This window comes from Hemicordylus capensis, chromosome 2, assembly GCF_027244095.1.
Source record: "Hemicordylus capensis ecotype Gifberg chromosome 2, rHemCap1.1.pri, whole genome shotgun sequence".
Taxonomy (NCBI): Eukaryota; Metazoa; Chordata; class Lepidosauria; order Squamata; family Cordylidae; genus Hemicordylus; species Hemicordylus capensis.
The window spans coordinates 316,707,959-316,720,274 of NC_069658.1; the positions used below are offsets into that span (position 1 = coordinate 316,707,959).

Consider the following 12,316-nt stretch of genomic DNA (forward strand, 5'->3'; position numbering starts at 1 on the left):
ACAAAAATAATAACCACTCTCTTCCCTGCCCCAAACTAAGTGGAGTCAACTCTTCTAATAATGTAGTGACAAAAACAACTGGTCTTTTCACCCCACTTTTGTTGCGAATTGTAGAAGAGCCAGGCTGGAGAGTCTGAGAGATTATAATTCTGCAATCAGTTCTAGCTCAAATTAGTTCTGTCAGACTCCGTTTCAGATGAAGTGGGCTGTAGCTCACAAATCTTCTGCCATGGTACATCTTGGTCCTTGGGGTGCCACACAATGCTCTTTGCTGCATTTGCTGCAACACAGCTTCCCCGCTGGAAGGTCCTGCTTGGTATCTTATTGACCAGCAACTGCCTTTTGCCTGTGTTCTACTAGGCATAGGGGTGGAACAAAGTAACCAGCATTCCACATAAAATATACATTTGAAACATGCTGGGAAATGCCATGACTGTCCAAAGGATTGGAAAACTTAAGCCCTGTTCTTTTTAAAAGCAGTCAATAAGTATGGTCCCAATAATAATAATATCCATATTATATTATTATCCAAATAATATATTAATCCAATAATATAATATAATAATCCAAACTATAATATTATCGGGACCATATTTATTGACTGCTTTCAAAAAGAACAGGGCTTAAGGGTGTTTGTGTTTTTGTTTTAAAAGCCTTACTACTTCGCATTTACTCTTCTGTTCCTTAAGTCAACAAATAATTTCATGATGAACTTCATTGACTGTGTATATCAAAAACATTTGGAGTGCATCTCTGAGGATGCACTTGGAGAGGGGTGAAACTAACTTTTCAATTCTTCCACTGCTAGATGCAGTTAGGACATATGATAAGAACTGAAAGAGAACATGCAAGCTCCAAATACAAAAATAAGTTCTTCCAGTTAAACATTTAGGAGAGAAAGATATACAATCGGATGATTTAAAAGCACGTTGGGGGTGGGGGGAGAGACGTTTCCTCCAGAACATACAGCAATTCAGACAAGAAACCACAATGTATAGGATTTGTAACAGTTTTACCTTCATTCCCCTCTCCAGGTGGATGATAAAATGAGAGCCCAAGAGATATGATGGCTGCAATTTCCAAGATGATAAGAGTCACATCCTGTAATGCTTCCCAGACTAATTGTAGGAAAGTTTTTGGCTTCTTTGGAGGTATAAAGTTTTTCCCAAAAATTAGCTTTCTTTTATCTAAGTCAGTAGCAGTGCCAGGCAATCCTATAAATAAATGAAACAAAAATGGTTTAGGAGTCTGCCAAGTATGTTAGCATCCATATTAACCCCATTTATAGTAACAACATCAAATGTTATCATTTAGCATTTGTGGCTTATTAGACTTATTTGACAAGATCAGACCTTACTACTGTATGACAGAGATTTCTGTACATTTACATAAACATTTTAGGAGTACATTTCATTGGCATTTATTATACATTGCTCTAAATGACTAATTTATTTTATAAAACTATAGCAAAAATTTACAGAGAATAATAAGATAGCATAAATAATCTTATGGAAATGTTTTTTATCTGGCATTCATAAAATATTAGGAAGATGTGACAAAACAATGTATTAATGGAGCAAGTTAATATGACGAAAATAATTCAGGATTCACTGTATGAACTCCACAGGAGAGAAGAAAAAGACAAATCCTATTATGGGTGGAAAACAAACCACTTTGTGTACAGCTCTGAAAATGGATTGGAAGTCCCTCCTCCATGCAATTTGGAAACTAAATTGTGGGGCACCTCCCTTTAAAAATGAGGACTTCCCCCAGACCCTTAAAAGCTAAGGAATGCAGGTCCACACAGGGATGGAGAAGCTCTAATCTCAGCAGGAAGGTCTCTACACAGTTCAGGGGGCTACAGAGAAAACTCGCCCTTGAATTGTCATCCCATGAAGGTTCGTGGCACCTTCAGACGAACCTCCGCTGAATATCTTAATAGGCAGCGGGGTTCATAACAACAAAGGTGTTCTCTTAAATACCCTGGGCCCAAACCATTGAGGGCTCTATAGTTAATAACAAGTACTTTGTATTTTGCCTGGAAACCTATTGGTAGCCAGTGTAGTTCTTTTAAAAATGGATTAATATGGTCTCTTCAGGAAGTCCCCGGAGACCAATCTGACAGCAGCATTCTGCACTAACAGCAGTTTCCAGATTATGTACAAAGGCAGCCCCACGTGGAGTGTACTGCAGTAGTCAAAGCTGGAGGTTACCAGCATGTGCAACACTGTCTTAATGTCATGCATGTCCAGGAAAGGGCATAGTTAGCAAATCAGTCGAAGCTAATAGAAAACACTCCTGGCCATCACCTCCACCTTAGGTATCAGAGAGAGGGTTGGGTCCAGAAGTACTTCCAAACTGCAGACCTGTTCCTTCTGGGAGAGTGTAACCCCATCCAGAACCGGCAGATCTATTCCATTCCCTTAACTGCAGGTTCCTACAATGAGTACCTCCATCTTGTTTGGATTCTGTCTCAATTTGTAATCCCTCATCCAGCCTATTACTGCCTCTAGGCAGGCATTTGCGGAAGTTATGCCATTGCCTGATGAAGCTGACAAGGAGAAAAAGATGTGGGTGTTATCAGTGTACTGATAACACCCTGCACCAAATCCCCTGATGATCTCTTCCAGCAGTTTCATGTAGATGTTGTTCTTGATGTCAGAACTTTCAGACCCTATTTTTGTCTAACTAAGCTTTTCTCTTGCCAATTTTCACAGTTATTATAGCAATGGTTCACATGGCTAAGTAACTATTTCTGGCAGTGGTAACAAAAACTACCATACCCCATAAAGCTCACAAAGCCCTTTTTGACCTTCCATTATATGCCTCACTGGCCTCCCAGGTTCATGTGGCAGTAACAGAGAATTGTACCATTCAGAAGAGAGACATATTTCTTTTTCTTCGCTTACGCTCCCTTACATACACTTCCAACAACCACTATAGCAATGGAGGAATTGGGATAAAGGAAAACTGAGAAGTTATCTTGATGTCAAGATTGTATAACCCCCAAACCAACTGCTACCCCAAACCAGCGTTCTCTCTAATTTTTTTTCATCTGTGTGCGGAATGAATTTTGTTTTGGGAGGAAGTATCAAGGCAGTGTGTGCACACATGCATCCAGAGTGGGGCCTTACTGATTCAACCTGAGCAGGATCTAAAATTAACTGAGCGGACATTAAAAAATGTGTGAGTGTGTGCACACATGCACGCCTTAGAGGGAACACTACCCTCAGCACTTATGCACACAGTTTTTCTCCAGAAGCCTGCAAATTTTCAACATGCCTGAAAATTATGTTGCCTTTAGGCTCATCCCTTCAAGCAGAGACGTATCTAGGGAAAATTGCGCCAAGGGCAAGCACTGAAATTGTGCCCCCTGTCCAAACATCTGACACCCATATTTCAGATAATATTACCATAATATCAGCTCAAAAATACAAGTCAAGCTCATTAATCTTTTAATATTTCAAAATCTATTTAGAAGTGGACGTAGCCAGACCAAAAAATGCTGGAAAACTACACATTTCAGTATGCTGGGGCTCATGAAATACCCAAATACTATGTGGAGGTGTACTTGGAAAACTAAACAGAAGTGCCTGACTAATTCCTTACTATGCATTGTAGCATCACTATTACATAAGTTTTAAAAATAAATGGAGTGTTTGACTTTTCCCAGATACTCTGAAAATAATTAAAGTATATAGCAATAGCAATAGCACTTACATTTATATACCGCTTTATAGCCGGAGCTCTCTAAGCGGTTTACAATGATTTAGCATATTGCCCCCAACATTCTGGGTACTCATTTTGCCGACCTCGGAAGGATGGAAGGCTGAGTCAACCTTGAGCCCCTGGTCAGGATCGAACTTGTAACCTTCTGGTTACAGGGCGGCAGTTTTACCACTGCGCCACCAGGGGCTCAAGAGTAAAGAGTATGTAGAGTATGTAGAGTAAACTGTGTCACTGCTTGGAATATATTCTAGTATTTCAGAAAGACAGTTAAAATGAGAGAAAGAGAGCAAGAAATTCTCAGTGGGCCTTAATACTAAGGATTTCACACTGATTCAAAGACAAACTCACCATGAATAGCGATATTATTAAGACATCACATATAACTCACTTATCACAAGAAGCAAAGTAAGCACAAATGAATACAATCCTAGCTCATAAACTTCAGCTCAGTATTCACAAGCCCTGATTCTCTGTACATAGTGCCAAACTGAATATGTGTACAGTGACTGATACTATATTAAATTTTTTAAAAAACCTGTAGCCCCTTTGGGGGGCTTCCTAAAGGCCAAAGGGTGGGTGTCTGCAAAGGTTCCCCCTCCCACCGCTGGCCTCTAGGGCATCACAGGGACCATTTGAGCATGTGCAGTGGCCATTTTAATTTTTTTTTTTAAAAAAAATGGCCGCTGAAACCCAAATGGCCACTGCACATGCTCAAATGGCCTCTGCAAGGCCTGACCTATACTAGGGCCTCACAGAGGCCATTTGAGCATGCACAGTGGCTATTTTGTTTTCGGTGGCCATTTTTAAATTTTTTAAATTTTTTAATTTTAAAAAATGGCACCCCCTTCAAGTGGCACCTAGGGCACATGCCCTGCCTGCCCCACCCTAGATACACCCCTCCCTTCAAGCCCATTCCTATGGCCTTTAATTTATGACAGCCTAGTTAGCTGTCCAAAGGGTGGCAAAGGGAACTGTGACAATTCAGCAAATGAAGTTATTTTTTAAAAAAACAAACATCCTGCCAATGTTAGTATTCCCCATGATATGAACATGTAGCTTCCTTCACATTGTTAGCTGCACATATTTTTATTTAATTAATTAATTTATTTATTTTTATTTTTATACTGCCCTTCCAAAATGGCTCAGGGCGGTTTACAACTAAAACAAACCATTAAAACAGTAAAGAGCTAAAACAGAAATTTAAAAACAATATAATGACAATTAACAATTTAAAAACATTTTAAAACAACAATTAAACAATTGCAGTAATTAAAAACCCTGAAACCGGGTTAAAATAGTAAAACCGATTTAAAAACCCTGGAAATCCAGGCCAAACAGATACATTTTAAGGGCTCTCCTGAAGGCTAATAGAGAATTCAAATTACGGATTTCTGCACGGAGCGCATTCCACAGCCCCAGAGCAGCTATAGAGAAGGCCCACCTCTGAGTCATCACAAAATGAACCAGTGGTAACTGGAGATGAATCTCCTCAGATGACCTTAATGTGCAGTGGGGATCATGCAGAAGAAGGCACTCTCTGAGGTAACTTGGTCCTAAGCCATTCAGGGCTTTGAAGGAAATAACCAGCACTTTGTATTTTGCCCAGAAACATACCAGCAGCCAGTGCAATTCTTTCAAAATAGGCATAATATGGTCTCTCCGGGTTACCTCAGAGACTAATCTGGCTGCCGCATTCTGAACTAATTGAAGTTTCTGATCTACGTACAAAGGCAGCCCCACATAGAGCACATTGCAACAGTCAAGCCGGGAGGTTACCAGCTGGTGCACCACTGTTTTGAGGTCATCTTCTTCAAGGAATGGGCGCAGCTGTCGAATCAGCCGAAGATGGTAGAAAGCACTCCTGGCCATGGCCTCCACCTGAGAGACCAGGGTGAGGCCTGGGTCCAGGAGTACTCCCAAGCTGTGCACCTGCTTAAACCAACAATATAAGCCAACAACTGCAGTATTTCTGATTAATTCCTTCTTTTAAAAAAAAGGTATATCAGCAATTTACTAATATGTATACTGTGCGGGAGAAGGAAATGGTAAACCCCTCCTGTGTTCTACGAAAGACAACCACATGGCTCTGTGATCGCCAGAAATCTACACCAACTCGACAGCACACTTTACCTTTATTTTTAGAGTTATATAAGTGCTTTAGAAAGAGAATTATTTACACAGTGTCATTTATTTATTTATTTATGTGCAGGACAAAGATTTTTCAGGGGGTTAGTAGAATCTTCTAATCTGTTTTGAAATTATGTGGGAGGATGAAATATTATGATTACTTTGAATGATTTAAACTGTTCCCTGCAGTCTTGCATAGTATATTAACTTCATTCATGTCTTTGATGTATAAGCCACGGGCTTCACTGGAGTGATACAGTTCAACCTCTCTCTCTCTCTCTCTCTCTCTCTCTCTCTCTCTCTCTCTCTCTCCCTCTCTCTCTCTCCCCCCCCCCCAAATGACATCATATAATTAATTATTCTGATACATCCTTTGCCTACTGAACAGTTGTTTGCACAGAGCATTTTTTTTAAGAAGTCCCATCAGTTGAATAGTTCTTGATGCTACATGGAAAATGTGTCACAAACAACTCCACATCAACAGATTGAGTTAAGACAAACAAAATGATTTCATATGGTGCTATACTGTATACTTTCCAGAATGGAAAAACACTTACAAGAGCAGCAGTCTGAAAGTACAACATACTTTAAAAATGTTTAGGAAAACCACTTGAATATGGTGTGTATAGATTTATTTTTTCCAAACTCAGAATTTAGCTACTATACATTTAAAAATAATATCTTGGGAAATCTGCCTTAACTTGAAAGTTGCTACTATGTGCAATGCAATTGCACTGTTTCTTCTGCAGCTCTGATATTGTTACAGGGTCCAGAAATGGGACTCGCTGTAAACCTCTTGGAATCCCCACAGAGGTGCCTGACCTGTGCTTGAAAGGAACAGAATCCAGGAAAGGAACAGTGTTCAGCACTGGAGCTAAGAATAACCTAGAACGTCATAGCAACTATCCTGTCCCCACAGCAGTCTGCAATAGGCTCCCTGACACCCCAAAACAGACTTTGCATGACCATTCTTAAGCATCCCTGAGACTTCTAAACCAGATCTCCATGGCCCTTCACTCCTCCCACAGGTATCTACATTCCTCACCTAGATGCCACTCAACCGTTCTTCCTGGATCTGCCTATGGATTAGAGTCAACAAGCCCCTACAATCTCTTAAAAACAACATTTGGCTACCCAGGTTATCCAGATAATCACATTTCACAGTCTATCCCCTTTGAATCCACTGTTCTATTGTTTTCCATTGAAGACCATCCATAGGAACACAGGAACATAGGATGCTGCCATACACTGAGTCAGACCATTGGTCTATCTAGCTCAGTATTGTCTTCACAGACTGGCAGTGGCTTCTCCAAGGTTGCAGGCAGGAAACTCTCTCAGCCCTATCTTGGAGAAGCCAGGGAGGGAACTTGAAACCTTCTGCTCTTCCCAGAGCGGCTCCATCCCCTGAGGGGAATTTTTTTTTTTTAAAACATTTTTATACCGCCTTTCGTTAAAAGAAAACCCCAAGGCGGTTTACAAAAATTAAATATCTTCCAGTGCTCACACTTCTAGTCTCCCTTTCATATGCAACCAGGACAGACCCTGCTTAGCTATGGGGACAAGTCATGCTTGCTACCACAAGACCAGCTCTCCTCTCCCATTACTCCTTAACCTGAAAAGGCACATCTAATATATTTTTACTCTATAAGACCCCTGACCAAAACTCCCTAATCTATGCAGTCCTTGGGACCATTCTGAAGCCATTAGTCCCTCTGCTTTGCCATTGCCGCACCCCATTTTCCTCCATTGAGAATCCAGCCTCCCTTTTCCTCATTTGGACAGGTAATTACAGGAAGAACTGTATTCTTCCTCCACTCCCAGGAGTTTTCTATTTTCCACCACCACCACCACCATTTCACTCTTCCCATCCCAGGTGTGTGTGTGTTTCTGTGTGTCTTTGTGACTGTGTGTGTATGTACTTGAAGTACAGAGGCGTAACTAGGGAAAACGGCGCCCGGGGCAAGCACTGAAATGGCGCCCCCCCCGCCCCCCCACATACGACATTATACTTAGGTTTTTCCTCACAAGCGCCTGCCACCGCCGCCAATTCTCGGGCGGCGCGGAAGGGACCTCTCATGGTGGAGGGGGCGCCGACGCACTCCCTTGACTGCTGCAGCGCTGCTGCACTGAGCAGGAAACATTTGTATTAACAAAAAAAATTAAAAAAAATTTTAAAAAATTTTTCGTCATGGCGGCACCCCCCACGTGACCAGAAAAGATGGCGCCCGGGGCACGTGCCCCCCCTGCCCCCCCTATAGTTACGCCTCTGTTGAAGTACCAGCTAGTCAAGCTAGAAGGTTTAAAGTTCTTTAGAGTTCTGTCTTTTACCAGAGAAAGGAGGGCAGCCAACTCTTCCCCTTAGTTAAAAAGAGAATCCCTGTAGGGATCCTGATCCAAAGATCAACCCAAGACCACAGACTCATAAGAGATTTGGTCCTTGGTGTGGGGGGGGGGGGGGATGTCATCAAGCAGACCATTATTTCATAAGAATGCAACCCACAGCGAAGTGCTTGACTCGGGCTTTTACCTGAGTTGGAGTGAATTTTAGCTGGTTTTTCCCTTTCAAAGGTACCCACGGGATACCCTTTCTGCTTCAGGTGATTCTAGCTGCAAAATCCCCCATCATGGTCTCCAGTTGCTTAATCCCCCACAGCACCAATACAGTCATTCATTCTCCCACCAGGTGAACCCTTGGCGACACAAGGACTGCCACCAGCTCAGATCCATTCATGGCTCACTTCCTAGTTCCCAACAATCTCCCCTCATTTGCATAACCCCACCCTCGGGTTTTGATCTGCCTCTGGAGCCGTGGCCCTCCCTCGATAGAACAAACTTCCTCCTTACTCTGGTTTAGTTTCTCTACCTGAACTTGCTTGGACTTTCTTGTCTCTCCACTTGACTACCTTCTCCAGATCTCAAAATGGGTTCAATCTGCTTTCTCTACCCAAATTAGTTTGGATTTTGTTCTCCTTTCCTCTGCTCCCTTTTCCAGCCCTCCAGACTGACTCCATCTGCTTACGCTACCCAAACTTGCTCTTCCTTCCTCTCCTCCACTCCCTTCTCCAGTCCTTTGGACTTACTCAATCTATGTTCTCTACCCAAACTTGCTCAGCTCTCTTTCTTTTCCCCCTCTGCTCCCTTTTCTGGTCCCCTAGACTGATTCAATCTGTTTCTCTCCCCAATTCATTGGGATCTGTTCTTTCTTCTCCTCTGCTACTTCCCTGGATCTTTCCTCTGGTCTGGCTTTTTCTCTCTTCTTGGATCCATCTTCCTCCTTCTCTTTCCTGGTGCCCTTCACACTCTTCCCTTCCCCCAGTCTTCAGTATAGCATATGCATTTGAGCAACCAATATAGAACAACCAATACAGAGTAACCAATATAGAGCCCAGACATGGGAAACATCTTAAGAATCTGTGTAACGTGGGAATACCCACATGTTCTATCACATCCAAACCTCTATTCTGTATTCAATAAAATATATATTTATTTGGATTTTTAAAATTGTGGCTGTGACTTTCTGGGAAACTGTCTGTTTTATAACCTAACCTACAAGGTCCCTAGAGCAGGAGTGTCAAACTCAATAAGGTGGTGGGCCAGATTTTGTTCCAGTGCACCTCCAGGGGCCTGCACATAGCCTCATGCCACCTTTCATCGCATCACACCTGCTGTCTTTCTCCTACTCCTCCCACTTTCTCTCACACTCTTCCTTTCTTCCTACCTCCCTTGCCCTGCCAATTAAATTAGCTGAATGCACTATTTTTACACCAGAATACACTTGAGGAAAATTTAAATAATTTTCTGGTATTTTTAAAAGAAATGCTGACTATCATACTCCTCAATGACCTACAGATACCAAATTCTGCACGCATAATTCCTGCCACTGAAATTATCTGAATACACTACATTTTACACCAAAATATGCTCAGGGAAAAATTAATTTTTATTTTTATTTTTAGAAAGAAATTCTGAACATAACCATCATATCTGATGGTCAGCAACTAAATAAATAAATAAGTCATATTTTAACATTCTCAACAGTTCTTAACAGATTTTTAACACTCAGTAATCATATCAATAATCAAAGCAACACCATATCCCAAGCAGAGCTCCTCTTTCCCCCTCCTCTACCCTCCACTCACTCATCTTCTTCTTCCTCCTCCTACCCCTCCTCCTCCTCCTCCATCATCCATTGCCCAGCGAAGAAGACCCCACACTCTCTTTTGATTTTGTCATTATTAAGACTGATTGTTTCAGATTTAAGTGGAAGACCCAAATTATTGACAAATTGGCTCATTATGGTTTCTCTCAGGATGAGATTATCAAAATGGGATATGATCGAGCCAGGATTGAGATCAAACAATGTATCATGGACATGGAACTGCAGGAAGAAGTTGCTTCCTTGCCCAAGAATATCTTTCTGGGGGATCAAATATTTAACATTAAACCAGCCAGCTATCTGAGTCTAATTACCATTCCTAAATTTAGACGTGCTTTGACGCTTGCCCATCTTAACGCACTTCCATCTGCTGTTATGGAGGGAAGATTTAAAGGTATCCCTTTCTCTGCTCGACTTTGCCCTTGCGGGTCTGGTCAAGTGGAGACAAGTGCGCATGCCATTTTATACTGTAATTTCTATAGGGATGCCCGCTTAAGACTAGAGTCCCCTTTGCTGCAACGTTTTCCTGGGCATTTGGATGACTTCTATTTGAAGTACTTACTGTCCAGTCTTGATGACAACCTAATTAGCAAAATGGCAAGGTACTGTTATATCATTTGCGACATCCGCTTAGGTTCTCAATAATGTTCTGCTTTCTTCTTTCCATGATTCCTATTTTATGATTGTAATGGAGGGTGCTCTGCTCTCTTTGGCTTTCAGTAAGTTCACCACAACTGTCCTAATTTTAACCTGTCAGTATTGCATTGATTGTTTGTTTTATTATGCTGAGTTTTGTGTAAGTATGTTTTACTAAATATTGGTCTATGACCGCAATAAAGGATGACTGACTGATTTTGTCATCCTTGTCTTCCCGCTCCTCTCTCTTTATTTCTCCTGTACCTATGGCTCCACACTATAAGCCTGCCATGAGTGGCAGCAGCAGGGGCAGAAGGTATCTGCTGACTGGTCCCACCTTGCCCACCCCTGCAGATTGCTCCCCATCCATGTTGGTCTCTGCTGGCTAGTCTCACATGGGGAGGGGAAATAAAGAGAGAAATGCTGCTGACGCTGGTAGGGGAGGGGGGGAGGAAGCCTGACTGTCAGCAGGCAAATACTGTAAGAAGACATGCTGCCTCTTCAGCAGGCAATAGGGGGAAGAAAGACAGTGGGCTGGTCAACAGAGCTCTACAGGCCGAGTCCAGTCTGCAGCCTAGGAGTCTGACATCCCTGCCCTAAATGGAATAGATTGCTTCCCTTGTAACAACATGAATTAATGATAATTCCAAGCTAATGTTGTAAAGGTAGTGCTCACACAAAAATCATAAATACAATGAAATGCAATGGCAACTAATCTGGTGACTATGAATGAACATGAAGACAGAAAAGAAATCATGCTGAAGATCTGCAATGTTTCTTTACCTGTGTACAAAGATATGTGCACATAATGGGATTTTAAACTCTCCCCTTTGAACATTACTATGCCACATAACAAATGTTGGCTGTTTTTAGTGACCCTCAGGGATGTACTTCCACTTTAACAGAGTGTTTCCACAGTACAGAGAGAGCTCCAAAAGTACTCATGCTCATGAGCAACAGCACCCACACTTTAGAAGCATAGAGGCTGTCATAGGGCTAGCACTGCATGTGCAACAATGCTAAGAGTTACGCACACAGCATTAGTCAGGATGTCAGAAATTAATTTTCAGATTTCCTTCACTTTAAAAAATGATTTGCCAAATTGAGTCAAACTTCAATGAGATTAAATTTTCATGGCAAATATGCATGGTCAGATACAGAAGTATTGGGATTACACATAATGAACTCCGCCTAAGTTTTAGCTTATTCAAGTTGTGTAGTTTGCTAAATTTGGTTGGACAAACACAGAGATTGTGCTGCTCGCTGTTGCCGGGGCCAAGACCTTTTCTGATCTATGTCTTGTTGACTACGGACAGTAGTTTTGATCTTTGGAAGCCTTTGCATAGCTATATCTAGTATCCAGGTCTAAGATGAAACATAGATGCATTCTGGGGACACATCTGAAAACAAATAAATGCAGGTGTCTTTTGATTATAGCAAAAATGAAACTAAATATATTTGTTTTGACTCAGCTATGCAAATGTAGCCCAAAGTTCTTTTGGGATGATAGAGCTAATCATGCGGTTCGTTTTCTCTTGGCTACTAGTTAAACATTAAAGTTATGCATAATTGGGGAGGGGGAATTAGGGAAAACCGTAAATCTGACCCTGTTGCAAGCAAATCCCATATAAGTGCAAATAAATCAAGGAACATAAAGTACTGGTTATG

At 41.6% G+C, this 12,316-nt stretch overlaps 1 protein-coding gene across 30 annotated transcripts in view; it reads right to left on the reverse strand.

Annotated features, from left to right (window-relative positions):
- Positions 1-12,316, reverse strand: part of ATP2B2 (ATPase plasma membrane Ca2+ transporting 2) — a 697,462-nt gene that overhangs the window by 174,030 nt on the left and 511,116 nt on the right. For all 30 annotated transcript variants that reach the window (XR_008315871.1, XM_053294622.1, XM_053294618.1 and 27 more), the window contains one exon: positions 1,017-1,214. Coding sequence is in view for 29 of the 30 variants with exons in the window: in XM_053294622.1 (XP_053150597.1) it covers positions 1,017-1,214 (198 nt within the window). In the remaining variant the exon portion in view is untranslated. The remainder of the gene's footprint in view (positions 1-1,016; positions 1,215-12,316) is intronic.